The 18,052-nt window shown below is 37.0% G+C and overlaps 1 protein-coding gene across 1 annotated transcript; it reads right to left on the reverse strand.

Moving 5' to 3' along the window:
• Window positions 1-678: 678 nt before the first annotated feature.
• MMP10 (matrix metallopeptidase 10) lies at window positions 679-10,811 on the reverse strand. Its single transcript, XM_025358432.1, has 10 exons — window positions 10,670-10,811; window positions 9,679-9,920; window positions 9,388-9,536; window positions 8,797-8,922; window positions 6,792-6,956; window positions 6,462-6,606; window positions 5,369-5,502; window positions 3,037-3,196; window positions 2,215-2,318; window positions 679-1,070 (listed from the first exon to the last, which is right to left on the reverse strand). The coding sequence occupies exons 1-10, from the start codon at window positions 10,772-10,774 to the stop codon at window positions 970-972; spliced, it is 1,431 nt and encodes a 476-aa protein (XP_025214217.1). The 5' UTR covers window positions 10,775-10,811; the 3' UTR covers window positions 679-969.
• Between the last annotated feature and the right edge of the window lie 7,241 nt (window positions 10,812-18,052).

Below are 18,052 nucleotides of genomic sequence, written 5' to 3' on the forward strand. Positions count from 1 at the left end.
TTATGAGCTCCAAAAGCAGGTGGGATATTTCTGCCTCCAGACTTTCTTTAGCAGAAATGGATTTTGGCCTGAATCATCTGAATAATTGCTATGTAGCTGAGGCTCCAAATAAGGCAATCACCCAACATATTAGATATCTATTGCTGAGTAGAAAATTACCGCATGTGCACATGCGCTCTTATCACCCAGGGGCTTCCACATACAAAATGGCAGCAAGAGAATATTCTAACAGGAGGGTGAGGGTGAGGGTGAGATGAGAAATTTAGTCTGCAGAGCAGGAAAGGAATCCCAATAAAGAAAGATTTGGGTTAAAACAAGAGGTGAGTGGACTCCAAACTAGTTTTATTTCCCCACCTGTAAAATTGTAAAGTCTATTAAATAATACACTTGGTTCCCAGACTCTAATGTTCTAGAGTTCCATTTTTCCATTCTGCTTTGATCCTTCCTAGATACAGAACAACTGTTGATTTACCTTCTTTGTTAGGTGTGTAAGGAACACTTACAATATCTGTGAGATGAAAAAGAAAGATCCTGTTGGTGCAGAGAATAGGAGAGGGTATGTGACAGCCACATGGCTCCTTTATAGTGTGTGATCCTACCACATCTACTAGCAGAGTATCTGTCAAATAATCAGACCCCAGTGAGGTCAGGGTATTAAACACGAACTGTTCTAGAAAGTAAGGAACAGGCCCAAAATAAAACTTTTTATTGAAGAAGTAATAAAACATCTATAGAAATACATTCTCTCACCTATTGCACATGAGTATTTCTTAATTCTGTTGAACGTAATTCAAAAGCAAATGAAGAATTCCAGAAACATTCTTCATGACACATGCAGATGTCTGCAAGGCTCCTTTTCTTTAACCATAGAACATGCAGGAAAAATTAATCATTTTGGCTCATAATACATTGGATGAATAATTATTAGATTTATTTAAAACACCCATATCAGTTTTCCCCCTATCTTGTCTAGCAATGTAACCAGCTGTTACTCTTCAGTATGCGTGTCACCATCCTGGCATTGGGGTCAAACTCAAACTGTGATGATCCACTGAAGAAATAGAAAAATCCTGTAAATATAGAGAAGGAAAATGATGAGACATCTTCAAATATGTCATTTTGCAACATATGTAACTTAGATTAAGTACAAGTTAATAACGGATGGCATTTATTAAGTGATCACTCTATGCCAGGCACTGAGCTAAGTGCTTTACATGTTTAGCTCAATTACCCTTACAAAAAAGTGTAATGTGTTATTAATGAGAACAAAACTAAAAATTAGGACAGTTTTGTAATTTTAACAAGGTAGCATCTGTAAGGAAGGAGGGAGGGAGGACTCCATCTCATCTGACTCCAAAGGAAGTGCTCTAAAACATTATGTTATACTGGTTCTAAATATATAACATTCTGTAATATTTTAAAATCTTGTTTTCCTTTCTTTCCAACCTCTCCTCTTCTGCTAGGTCCTAAATTACAGCTTAGGAGACAACTAGACCCAAGAGAATTAGACAAATGATAAATGAGCCAGAGGTCCATTTCCTGCTTTGCATCCATCATGGTTAAGTCATTTTAGTAACAAGATCATCAGCCTCATGAGCACTGGATTGTCAAGCACTGGCAGCTCCCTCCAAAATTCCTTCAGAGTAATCAAGAACAAGTTTTGCTTTCCTATTTACCCATTACCATGAATCACATTTTACCTATTTTGAGCATATGGGAGGGCTACTATTTTTTTTACAAATGACTAATGTAGGAAATTGCAGACTGCAACAGAAGCCCAGACAAGGCTCCCCTGGGATGGGATAGAAGGAAAGGCACAACAGGATGAGATAGAATAGAATGACAACCAGCCATTAGTAAACTTGGCTCACATAGATTGTATTTTTATACCAACATAGTGACCTGAAAGATAATGGCTTCTGTGTGAGAAAGTATCCTTTGATTTTATGTGCGGGTATGAAACAGAGACTTGGAAGCTATTCAGGAAAAAAAAAAAAAACCACACACACACACACACACACACACAGACACACACACACACACAAAATTTAAACCCACTTTGCATAAATTGGAAAGTTAAGATTTTCAGGAATTTGGAGTAAAAAAGATTTCAGACTGAATGATTTAAAAACTGTTTTGATTCTGCACTTCATTTTGAAATCATAAAAATGCCTGGAGATTCCTGCATTGACAATGAAATAAGGGTCTTCTTACCAAATGCCTGTAATACCGCATCGACCTTAGGCTCAACTCCTGGAAAGTCATCAGCTATTAGTCTAGGGAAGCCTTGCTCCATGGACTGGCTATTTTCATCAAATCTAAGCCAAATGAAAGAAATACAGTTCAATGTTGCGTAGTAGTCCCATTACACACAATAGTATAATGTGATGTTGATTTTCCAGTGTGGAATCCTAGACAAACTTTTTAAGTTGTGTAAAAAAGTGTTAAACATTTTTAGAGCTACAAGAATAGGTTACTTTCCTGGGCTTACAAGTTTAACACATAAAACAATACTTTCCCAGAAACAGGAACATTCTGTCATTTTACAGAGGTTCCATACATATGTCTGAGGTAAATTTTCTAAGCCTGGACACACAGACCCCAAATTTCTATGTGTCTACCACAAACACATAAAGACTGTGTAGACATAATATGCAAAATGAATTAAATCACTTAGCTAAAACTAAACCTCTGGTTCTCAGTCACACTGGGACCCTGTAGATCTTGTCTCCAAAGCCTGCCACACCTGGGCTTCCTACGGCAGCCACATGGTGACTGGAAACGGGATAAGAAGGGAATGTCTTTGGACCTCAGTTGGCCTCTCCTGATGTCCTTTGGTGTCTGAGTATATGGCCCAGTGATCACCGCTCTGAGAGCCCTTTGTATCCAGGAAGTAGAACAATAAACTATCTTCTTCATAATCACAAATTTTGAAGTTAGAGAAAGTTAGAGCATGGGGGTAGGGAAATATCCTTAAAGAAAGAAAATAATTTTCTTAATCAGGCTTCATAGAAAGTCATTTCTCTTGCATCTCACCTCCAGTATTTGTCCTCTACAAAGAAGTATGTTTTCTTCTTTTCCTTGTCAGAAACAGCTGCATCAATTTTCCTTATGGTTGGAGGAAAACCCAGGGTATGGATACCTCTTGGGTAACCCGCTTGTACCTCATTTCCTCTGATGGCCCAGAACTCATTTCCTGTTGAAAAAACAAATCCAATAAATTTTATATGAAGCCGTTGATTTTAAAAATGATTATAGTGCATTGTTGTGGTAAAGAGGAAGTCTTGGTTTTAACTCCAACCTAATAATGCCCAGTTCACAGCCAGTCTTTAATAAATACTCCCTGAATGAATGAGTGAGTGAAAGAATGAATAAATGAGTAGATAACTCTGATTCATTGCCCTTTCTGTGGCTTATATATTTGTATCTATAAGTTATAGTTTATTTATAGATCAGTTTTAGTTATTTCTTATAATTGCTGGTGACTTTTTAACCTGAATTTCTCACCTAGACCTCTCTCTCTTAAGTTTCATACCAATAGATCATTGCTTATTGTACACTTCCTTTGAGATATTTCACAGTCACCAATTCAAATCTGTGCTTCTTCTGAACACTATTGGAATTCATTCAAATTCTAGTGAGTTAGGACAACAAAATCCCATCCATCTCTCTGCCTTTACTTTGTTACATCACTCTCCAGGACCCCAAGCCTGAATTTCTTCTTCACACTACTGCCAGATTCACTAATCTAAAATGCCCATCTGTTGTTTATCTCTCTTGCTTCATCTGAACTGAATGACTTTTATGTGTCTGAGCAGTTCCAGATATGCTCTTACTTGGCAAAAACAATTTCTTCTTTCTTAGAGACCTTTCTACTTCCTGTACACCCAGCCGATCTCTGCACAGCAAAAGAGAACTTCAAGACCCATCCTAACATCACCTCCTCTAAGGGATCTTTGCTGAGCCCTGGATATGAGTCAGATGCTCCCATGGCACCCTTCCTTCTCTCAGTACCAGCACTTGTCATACGTAGGCTGCCTATGGCTTCATCTCTGCTGCCCCTTCTAGAATATGAGCCCTTTTCAGTCCTGACCTCCACTAATGAGCATAGTGTCTGACACAGTGCAAGTGATATGTAAATGTGAGATACATTACTGGATAATAATATGTTAGAGTTATAATTCTTTACAATTTCTATTGCAATTTCACATTCATTTAATCTTCACAAAAGTGAGATTGCCAGAAATAAACATTTTTAAAATCTTCATAAAGCTTGACATTTAAAAATATTCCAATATCACCTATAAGTCTAGGGGAAAAATTAAAATGAGAAATTAAAGAATTAAAATTGAACAAAATGAAAATACTGCATATCAAAATTTGCTGAATAAAAAAGAAGAAATGGTTATTTATAGGTATAAATGCTTATATTAGAAAAGAAAAAAGTTACAAGTTAATAAGGTAAGTATCAAACTTAAGCTATAACAATAATAACAGGATCAATTAAAAGTAAACAAAACTTAAGGCAACAATAAGGATATGAACAGAAATTAGTTAAATGGGAAATCAAAATATAATATAGAGGATAAATAAAGCCAAAAGTCAGTCCTTTGAAAAGATCAATAACATTATTACATATATTATGAGATTGATGAAGAGAAAAAGAGAAAGGCAAAAGGGTTCAGTATTGGGAATGAAAAAGAGAACAAAACTTCAGCAATAATTCAAATTACAACAAAATAATTTTCCAAATACTTTTTACTGATGGATTTGAAAACAGACAAAATTGGCAAACTTTTAGAAAAACATGTTAAAACAGACTCAAGAAGTAATAGAAACTCAAGTAGCATATTACCAATAAAACAAATTGAAACCGTAGTTTAAAAATCTGATAAAGAAGCCGCCATACCTGAATAGCTCCATTAGTTAATTTATCTCTCCCTGAACTGATACTACATCTTACTGATTAAAGTTTTATAACACAGGGCTTTTCTCCTTATCTAATAAGATGGGTTCACCAGGAGCATCCTGGCTATTCTTGGTCTTTGCTGCCGTATAAATTGTAAAACTAATTTGTCAAGTTCCATGAAAAATCTTTTGGCATTTGAAATGAAAATGTCTTGTATCTATAGATAAATTGACATTTTTACTATATTGCATTTTTTATCCATGAATATGGAATACCACCTATTCACTTAAGAGGTCTCTAAAATAAAGTTTATAATGTTCTTTGTACAAATTTTATTTAAGTGTTAGCACAAGGTCTTGCAGTAATCTAAACTTTAATATAATGGAGAAGACTCATGTCGATAAAATTTTCACAATAGGATTTATTCCAGCAAGTTGAAAATTCTTATATAGTACTCACCTTTAAAAATAAAAACAGTATCCCTGCTATTAACTTCATATGCAGCATCCAAATGTGACGGGAGAGAGGGCCAAAATGTAGAAATCAAATGAAATTCAGGTTCAGAGTTCCAGTGGGATCTTCGCCAAAAATATCTGTAATACATAAAATTACTTGCAATTGTCTTTCTCCTTTAGCTATGTGAAAAAAAAGTATTCTTTTTTAAAAAAATCCATGCTAGTTCACGCATTCATAGAAGTCTATATTAAACCATCCTCCTGCATGTGATTCCAGGGTAATAAAATTGATGGCAGGACTTGTGACTGGTTCCAATAAAATTATTTAGCTTGGTTCCACTCTGAAAGTCCATAAACAGTGTGTATATTATGTCCTAATATTTTAAAAAATATTATGTGCGTATTGATGCTTGTATATGAATAGAACATTTCTGTAAAGAGTTAAAGGAAATTGGTAGCAGTGGTTACACATGTGAAGGGAGCTGGGGGACTGTAGCCCAAAGACTAGAGAGAGATTGTTTAACTCTGTATCCTTTGGCAGTGTCTAAATATTGTGCCATAAGCATATATCACTTTTTTCCAAAAGTAATTAATTTAAGTAGTAGCAATTTTTAGCAAAGGGAAAGATATCACCCTGTTTCTAAGGATTCACCAGTGCTTTCTGAAGAAGTTCCATGATTTATTTATATTTTAAAAAATGAACAAAACAGACATAACTCCCTGCCTTAATCAAGCTTACAGTCTAGAATCATCCCTTGTAAGTGTAAAAAATGACCTGGACAATTCTAACAGGATGTTAAAAATTCAACAAGAACTAGATCTGAATGATTTTAAAATATAGAGAAAATTTTGTATTTAAAAAAATCTCTGTCAAGCAGAAAAAGTAACTACCGGGTACTAGGTTTAGCACTGGGATGACAAAACTATCTGTACAACAAACCCCCATGACACGAATTTACCTATATAACAAACCTGCACATGTAGCCCTGAACCTAAAATAAATTTTTTTTTAAAAAACCTCTATCAAATTTCTGTTTTCCTTTCTAAGCACTGTACATCAAAAGAATAGACAGAAAAATATAATTTTCTGGTCTGACCTGTCTTTAAAGAACAGATATTCTCCCCTCAGAGTGCTGATGGCATCGAAGGACAAAGCAGGGTCGCACTTGGCTGGCGTCCTAGATCCTGAAGGGACGGATTTCGTGGGCACCAGGGGTTCCTCAGTAGAGGCAGGGGGAGGTCCTAAAGGAGACAGATTTGGGGATGCAAACATTTAAAAAATGTGATGCATCTGTCAATTTGTATGCCTTTCAAACATTCTCAAAGTGCTTCAAGCTAAATCAGAAATACTTTAGGTAGCATTGGAAAGCTTTCTTGAGGACTGTCATTGCAGAGCTACAATGCCTAATTTTTCCAGCGTCACTCACCATAGAGAGACTGAATGCCATTCACATCATCTTGTGAAAGGCGGAACCGGGTCAGCTCCGTGAATGAGTTGTAGAGTGGGTACATCAAAGCTTCAGTGTTGGCTGAGTGAAAGAGCCCCAGGGAGTGGCCAAGTTCATGAGCAGCAACGAGGAATAAATTGGTGCCTGTATGACAACCATAAATGTTCAGAATCCACCAGCTATTTATTCCGTAAATACACATACAGAACATATACCAGCTGTGCAGGCCATCCTTGAAACCACATGGTCTTTTCAGTATTTGTGGATTGGTTCATTGATTGGCATATTCCATACTTTATAGAAATTAATGTGTTTTTCAAGGTTGACTTTAAGTCAATATATAAGACAGTTTTTCACCGTATCGCTCCCTAGATTCCTCCTTGGTCAGGAAAACTAAGACACTTTTCCTATATTGACAAATGAGAAGCATTATTTCCAAAGATTTTTTCTTTGAAAGGACAAGACTAATATCCATGTCAATAAATATAACTCTTCGTTGTCTAAAAGTAAAAAGTCATTGTTCAAATTTAGGAACATGTGCCAGTTGCAACCTCGGTTAAAATTAATCATATAACATTTATGTTGCTCCCCAAACTTTTAGGCCACAAGACTGTAGTTATTTCTTGTGGAGTTTAGTCTGATTTGCTCTTCCTCCTCTTCATCATACTCAAGTAACTGTTTTTTTTGAGACAGAATCTCACTCTGTTGCCCAGGCTGGAGTACGGGTTCAAGCGATTCTCATGCCTCAGCCTCCTGAGTAGCTGAGATTACAGGCACGTACCACTATGCCCAGCTAATTTTTATATTTTAGAGATAGGGTTTCACCATGTTGGCTAGGCTAGTCTCGAACTCCTGGCCTCAAGTGATTCACTCACCTTGGCCTCCCAAAATGCTGGGGTTACAGGCATTAGCCATCGGTGCTCAGCCATAATAAAATAATTTTTGATTGTCAAAAATCTTCCCAGTAATAAGTGCCATTGGATGTGTACAATCTTTAGTTTAAAACAGAAACATGCCCAATAACAGTTTTCTGCAGCACAAGCCCAGCTAGATTCAGCTTTTAAAAAAATATTATAAAAAGAGTTTTATTGAATTTGGTAGTAGATATTTGACCAAGGCTCCAAGAATTGTGCAGAAAAGAACAATTGTTCAAATAAAAGGCAATCATTTCATGCAACACAGATTTCAGTCTTGTGAGACAGAGTTGCCCAGGTTGGAGTACAGTGGTGCAATCTCGGCTCACTGCAGCCTCCATCTCCCGGGTTCAAGCAATTCTCGTGCCTCAGCCTCCTGAGTCTTGTACTCAGGAAAGATGTTCTTTGCATTTACATTAAAAATCCCAGGCACTCTCAGAAATAGTGATTGTTTCAACAGTGTGTTTCTAAACTTTAGAAGCCATTTTAAAAATTAAATAGCATACAGTTAATTTTTGTCATTATGTTTAGATGTAAAGTATTTCAAAGCCCATTTAGGGGGGAAAAAACCCCATCTAAGCTAGAGATAGTGACATGTTTATTTAAAAAGATGATCTAACAGTGTTTTTTTCAGTTCCTGGCATTTTCTCCTGATCTCTACTTTTAAGTAAAAAGGAGGCCAATGAGAAGAAAGAAAGAAAACTTAAGGGCAAATTTTAGGATTGAAACTGATTTAATGGAATTCATTCTACCCTAATCATTTGCCATTAAAGTGATGAAAAACATTAATTATGCTGATCCTCAAACCCCTACAAGATCCTGAGTTGTGGAGATAAGTCTGAATGGCTTTTACAATATTGTACTTTGGTGGGGGCAAACACGAAAATACAGACATTTTATAAAATTCTTCAATAATGATTGAAGCAAACAGTACTTCTGTTTAAAGCTCAGGCAATAAAAAAATTCAGTTACTAGTATATTCTATTTATTTCTCATTCTAGATAATCCAATTATTTTTGGGTAGGATTAGACATTATTCCTGAAATGTTCCTGAGAGGTTTACAACCCACCTGATGCATCTTCTGTCCAGTTTTCATCATCATCAAAGTGGATATCTCCATAAAGCCCAGGTCCAGGTGGATAGGCATGAGCCAAGCTGTGTCCTGAGCCATCAAAAGAGTAAAAGTCTCCATGTTCTGATAGGGAAAAAAAATTAATGGAAATATAAGGGTTCAGAATTTATTTTTACTGTGTTCCAATAAAACAACAGTAGATGCTATAGTCTGAATGCTGGTGTCTACTGCAAATTCATATGTTAAAACTCCATATTCACTGTGATATAGTATTAAGAGGTTAGGTCTTTAGGAAGTGATTAGGTCATAGGTGCTCTGCCCTCATGAATGAGATTAGTGCTTTTATGAAAGAGGCTTGAGGGAACCTCCTGGCCCTTTCTATTGTGTGAGGACACAGACGGTACCATCTATGAAGAAGAGGTTCTCATCAGACACCAAATCTGCTGACACCTTAATCTTGGACTTCCCAGCCTCCAGGATTGTGAGCAATAAGTTTCTGTTGTTTATAAATTATACAGTCCAAGGTATCTGGCTCTAGCAGTCTAAACAGATTAATACACCAGATAAATGGATGCTTTATTTGATTACCTTTAACTGCAAAAGAGATCATTATATCAGCCTCTCCTTCATACAGCCTGGAGAAAGTGAGTGGAGTCACCTCTTCCCAGACTTTCACAGCTTTCTCAATGGCAGAATCAACAGCATCTCTTGGCAAATCTAGTGTATAATTCACAATCCTGGAGGAGAAAAATTGAAGAGGATATTATTTTCTCCTGCCATTATGAAAAATTGTTAAAGAAAACTTTGTGTTACTTATCCAAATATGACAAGTAACTTATAAAGTTTCAATATTATGTGAAAACTACTCTGAACCATTACCTGTATGTGAGGTGGGTTTTCCTCCACTTCGGGATGCCAGGAAAGGTGTGGAAGTGACCAACATCAGGAACTCCACACCTGGGCTTGCGCATCACCTCCAGAGTGTCAGAGTCCAGCTTCCCTGTTGCTGCCAACCCAAGGAACTTCTGCATTTGTTGGATTTTTTTAACAATGAGATTACTCTCCTTTCTTCTAAACTGTTTCACATCTGTTTTGAGGTTGTAGTAGTTTTCTAGGTATTGCTAATGGAATAATGAGTATAATTTTTAAGTCATTTTTTACGATTTTCCATCACTTACCCAACCTTTATAATGCATCTTAATTTTCCTCTAGTTTCTTAAAACAAAAGTCGATCACACATTTAGTTTGATTTTTTTCATTAAGACTCCCCATTTCATACAAATTTTTAAATTTTATTGCAGTGTTAGTTTGCTAGTCAAGTAAGGAATTTGGGATTGGAAATTCAGGTCTAGCATTACTTTTGTTTGTTTTTAAAGAAACCCTCTTTTAACATAGTTTTGTGAAAAGTTAGAATACTAACCTTTTCCACTTACATTGTTATTATAGACTTGGTTTAAGACTGAAGTGCAGTAAACTCTTTTGTCCAAATATGACAAGTAAAAATATAAAAACTGTTACCTGTTGTGATTTAAAGATCAGACTTAGCATGCTCCCCCTCCCCAATAATTTTAACTAAAGAAATTCTAAAGCCAGAGGAGTTTCATATATTCTCCATGTGTTCTTTTCACTTAGCCACAAATATACTGCTACTATTTTATTGTAACCTTGAGTAATTATATGCCCTTTCTGAAACTTTCTTTTCTTCTCTGTTAACTTAAAAATAATTTCCACCTCCAGCCTGCTAATTATTCTCTGGTGCTACAGTTTTCTAACAAAGTGATCTCTAGTCTAATCATCCTGCTTTGTGTTGGAAGGCGAAGTAGACACACTGGGCTGGCCAGTAGCTGCATTAGATGCCACCATTAATTACCTGGGCAAGATCGCTGTTGGAGTCCTCCTGTTTTGCTGCCCCACTCAGAGGATAGGCAGAGCAGACTGGCAGACACAACAGCACGAGGAATGCAAGATGCATCATTCTCACTGTCCTTATCTTCTCTGTCTACTGGGCTTCTAGCTCTACCCCCTAGTGTCCTTTCTTTTATACAGAGACAATGCTTAGGTCACCAACAGTATGATTCATGCATATGTTTTTTAAGTCTGAATGCTCACAAACTTTTAATGTAATGGTGATACAGCCTACATTGGTATTTTCCTTCAACCTTCTAAACTCGAAAGAATGATTAATCCCCAGGAAATGATTTCTGTGTTTGTAAAGACAAGAAAGAATTGACTAGGTAATTCATGTCTGTGTATTTACCTAAAGAGAACTGATAAGGTTGGTAAAATGCCAAATGTTTAGACATTTTAAAATCAGTGCAATTTTCTTTTAATAAGACTATGTTTTAAACTTAAATATAAGCAGGTAAGAATTAAGTAGGTCAATGGAAACAAATTCCAAATATAGTTGTGGTCTAACTGTGGGAACTGCTATCTACAAAGATATTAAAACAAATATTTCACTTCTTGAGTTCTTGTTTACAACAGCTGTTACTGATTTTCGGATGGATTTATTGGCCATGGAGTAGGGGTATTGTGAGAAGGACATGGAGCGTGTAGAGAAAAGAATCCAAAGAGTGAACCTTTGGTCTTCACTCATTCTCCATTTCCCAGTGTATAATTATGTTCAAAGTAACTGCTCCATAAAACTTGTTAAATGGAAAAAATTAAATTGCACGTTAGACCAAAATGGTCCTTCTACCTTCCTCCTCTTCTTTGCTTTAAAAATTTCTTTTCATCCTTTCTTTCTACTCTTAAGGTACAAAGGAGGAGATGGATTGAGATCTGTAATGGGAAAAGATTTCAAATCCTCCATTTCTTTCACATGTCTAATGATCTACCCCTGCCCACGAATAGTATTTTCTTTCTTGTTTTCTCAAATAAGTGCTTTTTACACAGTAACACAGTAAGTCTGCAATAACTGTTTTGCCAAATTAACCTGTTAGTATAAAGAACCCTGAAATTCTTGTAGTAAAGAACTATATTTTTCTCTTGCTAAAGATAAATTAATTCTACCATGTCTGAAGTATATAATTGCAAAGTGATGAGAGATTAAAATAATAAGTGTGCAGGAATGATCTTTTCAGTATCACCCACCATCCACACCCTACTTAGGGTAACCTGAACAGGTGGGACTTCCAGGAACCAAGAGGCTCTGAGACTTCCAAGCCAGAGTTGGGGAGAAACTGGGATATACACTGAGCCAGCCAAGTCAACTTGTGGCTTACTGTTGCCAAAGAGTTTGCTCTACAGTGTGGGCACATCGGCTTGAATATCAGAGGGAGAAGGACAGATAACCAGACTCAAATGAAGTCAGCTGGACATTGAGCAAGAACAGTCAGGCACTGCATAATGTTTCAGTCAACAATGGACCACATATATGATGGTGGTCCCATATGATTATAATGGAGCTTGATATGGTTTGGATCTGTGTCCGTGCCCAAATCCCAAGTCGAATGGTCATCCCCAGTGTTGGAGGTGAAGCCTAGAGGGAGGTGATTGGATCATGGGGGCGGATTTTTCATGCCCATTTAGCACCATCCCTTCAGTTCTGTTCTTGTGATAGTGAGTGAGTGAGTTATCATGAGATCTGGTTGTTTAAAAGTGTGTAGCACCTCCCCCTTTTCTTTCTTCCTCCTGCTCTGGCCATGTAAACTGCAGGCTCCTCTTTTGCCTTCCACCATGATTGTAAGTTTCCTGAGGCCCCCCAGAAGCAGGTGCCACCAAGGTTCCTATACAGCCTGCAGAACCGTGAGCCAATTAAACCTCTTTTCTTTATAAGTTACCCAGTCTCAGGTATTTTTGATAGAAGTGCAAAAATAAACTAATACAGAGCTGATAAGCACCCATCAGCTATTGTCATTGTAGCCATCATAATGTCAGAGTACAAGGTATTACCCATGAGTTTGTGATGATGCTGGTATAAACAAGCCTACTGTGCTGCCATATAAAAGTCTAGCACATGCAATTGTGTACAGTACATAATTCTTGATAATAGTAATAAATGACTGTTTATTCATTTACTATACATTTTGTCATTTATTTTAGAGTGTACTTCTTTTTTTTTTTTTTAATTACCTGTAAAACAGCTTCAGGCAGGTCCTTCAGAAGGTATTCCATGGTTAGCGCCCTATACGGGCATTGTTACCACAGGAGATGACAGCTGCATCAGTGTTATTGCCCTGAAAGATCTTCTAGTGGAACATGATGTGAAAGTGGAAAACAGTGATATTGATGATCCTGATCCTGTGTAGGCCAGGGCTAATGTGTGTTTTGTGTCTTCATTCTCAACAAAAAAGTTTAAAAAATAAAAAAAATTAATGATAGTAAAAAGCTTATAGAATAAGGATATTGAGAAAAAATATTTTTGCACCTCTGAAATGTTTGTGTTTTAACATAAGTGTTATTACAAAAAGTGTTTTAACATAGTCAAAAAGTTTGTTAAAATTAAAAAGTTTATAAAGTAAAAATGTTACAGTAAGCTAAGGTTAATTTATATTGAAGAAGGAAAAATGTTTTTATAAATTTAGTGTAGTCTAGGTATACAATGTTCATAAAGTCTACATAGTGTACAGATTCACTCACCACTCATTCACTGACTCACTCAGAGCAACTTCCAGTTTGGCAAGCTTCATTCATGGTTAGTGCCCTATATAGTTGTACCATTTTTTATCTTTAATACCATCTTTTTATTGTATTTATCTATGTTAAAATATGTGTAGATACACTAACACTTATTATTATGTTACAATTGCCTCCAGTATTCAGTTGAATTTCATGCTGTATAGGTTTGTAGCCTAGGAGTAATAGGCTTGCTGGGCATGATGGCTGACACCTCTACTCTCAGCTACTTGGAAGGCTGAGATGGGAGGATCACTTTCCCCAAAAAATTTTTAAAAGGCTATACCATATAATCTAGGCATGTAGTAGGCTGTACCATAGAGGTTTGTGTAAGTTTAATCCATGGTGTTTGCACAATGGAGAAATTGCCTGAGGACCTGTTTCTTAGAATGCGCCCCCATTGTTAAGTCACACATGACTGTGTATAATTAATTCAGGCCATTATTTTGTCATCTGTAAAATGGAGTGGATGTAACCACACTCACAGGGTTAATATGTATACTTTATGCTGGGGAACAATCTCTTTTTATTTCACTCCAACACCTTTAACAGACAAAGCTTGTTGGCCCGACAAATCTATGACAATGCCCCTAGGCACTGATTTGACAAGTTGTGAGATGCCCATTTTCGCTTGAGTCATAACTTTATTAGTGTTGACACATCCTGTTAATGGATTTTATTATGTGGTAATGATACAGTCAAAGTTTACACTGTAGTAATAGCTACAACTATAATTGGGAGCCTATAGGGTAGCATGTGCCTCACAGAAACGATGTTAGTATGTAAACTTGTCCTGCATTAAACCATGACACCTGGAAGAAATTAATGACCTGGAGCAGGTGAGTCCTATGTTTGTCTTTAAATAATTAATTACTTGTTAAACCTACTGAAGTATGTATAGGGTCAGGCAAGGAAGCATACACAGCTCATACTTAAAGAAAGGTGAAACCCTTGGTATTGAGGTTCCACTGTATGCCAGTTCTTAAATGTGAGTTATTTTTAAACTTCAGAGCAACCCAACAAAGTTGAGATTAGAAAAATTGAATAAAAAGCTCACAATCAAAAGCTAACAAGTGGGAAGAGATTATTCAGAACTGCCAGAAAAAATCTTCAAGACTACAACTTGGACATTTATCAGAAACCTCTTGGCTTCATTCCATATCTTTGCTATTGTGAATAGTGCTGTGATAAACATATGAGTGCAGGTATCTTTCAACATAACGGTTTCTTTTCCTTTGGGTAGATATCCCACAGTAGTGGGATTGCTGGGTTGAATGGTAGTTCTATTTTTTTGGTCTTTGAGAAATTCCCATGCTGTTTGGAATACTATGCAGCCATAAAAAAGAATGACATAATGTCTTTAGCAGTAACATGGATGGAAGTGAAGGCCATTATTTATGTGAAATAATTTAGAAACAGAAAGTCAAATACCACATGTTCTGATTCACAAGTGGAAGCTAAATGATGTGTACGCATGGATATACTGTGTGGAATAATACACACTGGACACTTGGGAGGGTGGGAGTGTGGGAGGGAAAAGAGGGATGAGAAATTATCTAATGGGGGCACAATGTCTTCTATTCCAGTGATGGTTGCACTAAAAGCTCAGACTTCACCACTATGCAAAATATCCCTGTAACAAAACTGCACTTGTACTCCCCAAATATGTTTAAAATAATAGCAATAATAAAACTTTTAAAACAATCTCTTGGCTTGGACTTTGGCTCTTCCCCAACTTTTTTACTTTTATGTCTTGACACTTTATCTCTCATTCTTGAACTCACCCCTGAACATGCCTTCAATTTATCTCCTTAGCTTCTGTTCTTTTCTCCCAACTCTCTGATCATCCTGCTAATACAGCTGCTTCATTCGATCTATGTTTACCTGTTCTGTCACTTGCAGCTCCTCTTGGGCTGTGCTGCACAGATGTGATCCAGACAGAGCGCAGGTCTACAATCCATTGCAATTTCAGTAACTGACTGAGAAATGCGTAATGGCTTTTCACTTCCAGTTTATCTAACTCTTGGGAAAACCGGTTAGCTATTAATTTTCAACACCCAAATACGTCTGATTTTAAGGTTGTACACATACACATATAATGCTGGGTCAACCGTGGTGTGACGCTGACTTCAGTATTTTGCAACTTCTTCTTTTGTTGGAAATTACTGGTTTTTACACAGACTCATAACTAGTGAAAAGTTCACCTCTTGCCCACGCTTTTAGTTCCAATTTGACTGCTTTACAATGGGAACACAGTTTATTGTTCGATTTTTGTTCATTTTTTCTCTATTCTGATAGTTTAGCCAAACATTGCAGGTCACTTATGCTTGCTATAGAAAATACTATCAATCGAAGGAGGCAAAGTATCAAAGTAGGGGTTAGACAGACCTCAGATTCATGACTTCAGTGTTGTGAAGATTAGAAAACATAATTTTATGTTGTGTCCTATAATGGCCATTATTATTTTAACAATACCTAAACACATAAAATAATCCCAAATGAATGTGGTTACTGTATTTCCAATGTGTAGGAAATACAGTTAACAATGTGTTAGGTTGATTCCTTGGTGCAGTGGACTTTTCTGGTGGGAAGAGCCTCGTTGGGGAGGAAAGAAGCACTGAAGAAAATTTCTGGCTTTAGGGGAATATGCGAAGGAAAAGGGAAATTACCATTTGTTGAATATTTTCAACATGACAGGCACTGTGCTAGGTGATCTAATCTCTTCTATTTTTATGACATACCTGGAAGTTAATATTATTTTCCCTTTACCACAGAAAGGAAATGAAGATTCAGAATGGTCAAGATCACACAGAGTTGAGTGGCAGAGCAGATCTTGCAGCTTTGCACTGCAATTCATTGGCCAGAACACTTCCTCCTTAAGACACATGGGATACGTCTGGAAAAAAGCTACAACTTCCCCTTAGACTGGTGTTTGGGGTTAAATTCTCCAAAAGGATTCAAACTGGAAGGCTAGAGCCAAACAAAACCCAAACAAGCCAAACCCCTACTTCCTAGTGCATTTCTGGGCTCAAAGACAATAGGGGAAAACTCTAAACACTCATCTTGAATCACCCTGTATCATGTTTTTGAGGCTGTGTTAATTTGCTCTAGTAAATAAATACTGTCTGAAATAGTAGCTGTAATGGTAATTACCCTCTAGGTAAGTCATCTGCCAGGTAGTTACCAACTAGGTAAGTCCACCATCATGATGTATTTGGTGTATGCAAGGGCTCCAATGATTAATTGAATGAGGTTGTGAGAGGATTACCCTCCTTGTTGCTTTTAAATCTCTGATGGTGTAACCAGTCTGTGCAATCCTCCCAGGATGTGACATTGGTGTTTTGCTGCTTTTGGTTTACTATTTTGGCCAGAGTTCAGGAGGAGCAGTTTCAGGGGCTTCTAGTTGGTGCTTCCTACCATAAAGATCTTGTTCCAGACGTCAGGGAACAACCACAAGATGGTCTGTGGGCCCACTGGGCCCACTGTGAGATGACCTTGAGTCAGAACTCTATTTATCACTTTCCCTCATATGCCTCCTTTCTAAACTGGAAGGCCATTATACCATTTTGGGACCTGTGATACCAGGTCAGTTCAGATCTGGTATCCAACTGTCCTTGCAAAATCTGAGTACTGTTCTTCCCCAGTGCACAGTTACCCTGGTGGATGGCCTTATGTCCCTTTATGAAGATAATTTAAAAGATATATGTGATCCTTGGTATATAGTGGCATCACAGTTACTAAGATGTGTGTGTGTGTGTGTGTGTGTGAGAGAGAGAGAGAGACTACGTCCCCCTGAAGGAGGATTTCTCTCTCCATACATACACATACATATATACACACACACACACACACATATATACACATACATATATGTATATTTTGTATGATTTGTGTATACACATGATACCTATACATATTAGGCATGGGTTTTGTATTATTTGTACATACATATGATATGACAAGTATGATTCATATATACATATGTATATGTATATATAGTATATGTATGTATATAAATGGAGATATTTACATATGCATATATACATACATATGTATATATATGTATATGGATATGGATGTGTATGTATGTACATGTATACATGTATACATCTGTATGTATGCACTTTTTCCATTCTGCTATCCCATCATCTTTAATGATACTAGAGAGGCCAATTCCCCAGAAACACCTCATACTCTTAACCCACCCCACAGAGAACAGCTACCACCAGATATCTCTCAGACACCAGTGTGTACCCTCACTAGTGTGGTCCTTATGGCTTCAATGAAAGCCAATGAAAGGCGTGCCCTCTGGGCCTTCCCAGGCAACAGAGTACGCTGGTGGGTTCTTCACTCTCATGTAATAGATTCATTTTAAAGTTCAAATCTCTCTGTGCCTTCTGCCTTCTTCCTCAAAATCATGCCACAGAAATTCTGGCATCTCCACCACATATACCATAGGACATCATTGTGTCCAAGATTTGAGAATCCATGTCAGCAGAGTATTAGACAAGCTCCTGGTTTCCTTTCTAGAAAATTGTATCCCAAGTCAAGAATGTATGTATCTATGTCAATAAATTCTTCCCTCTCCAGCCTTATATCCCCCAACTTAATCCAATGCCTTTCAGATTTACTCCCA

The sequence above is a fragment of the Theropithecus gelada genome, chromosome 14, assembly GCF_003255815.1.
Source record: "Theropithecus gelada isolate Dixy chromosome 14, Tgel_1.0, whole genome shotgun sequence".
Lineage (NCBI taxonomy): Eukaryota > Metazoa > Chordata > Mammalia > Primates > Cercopithecidae > Theropithecus > Theropithecus gelada.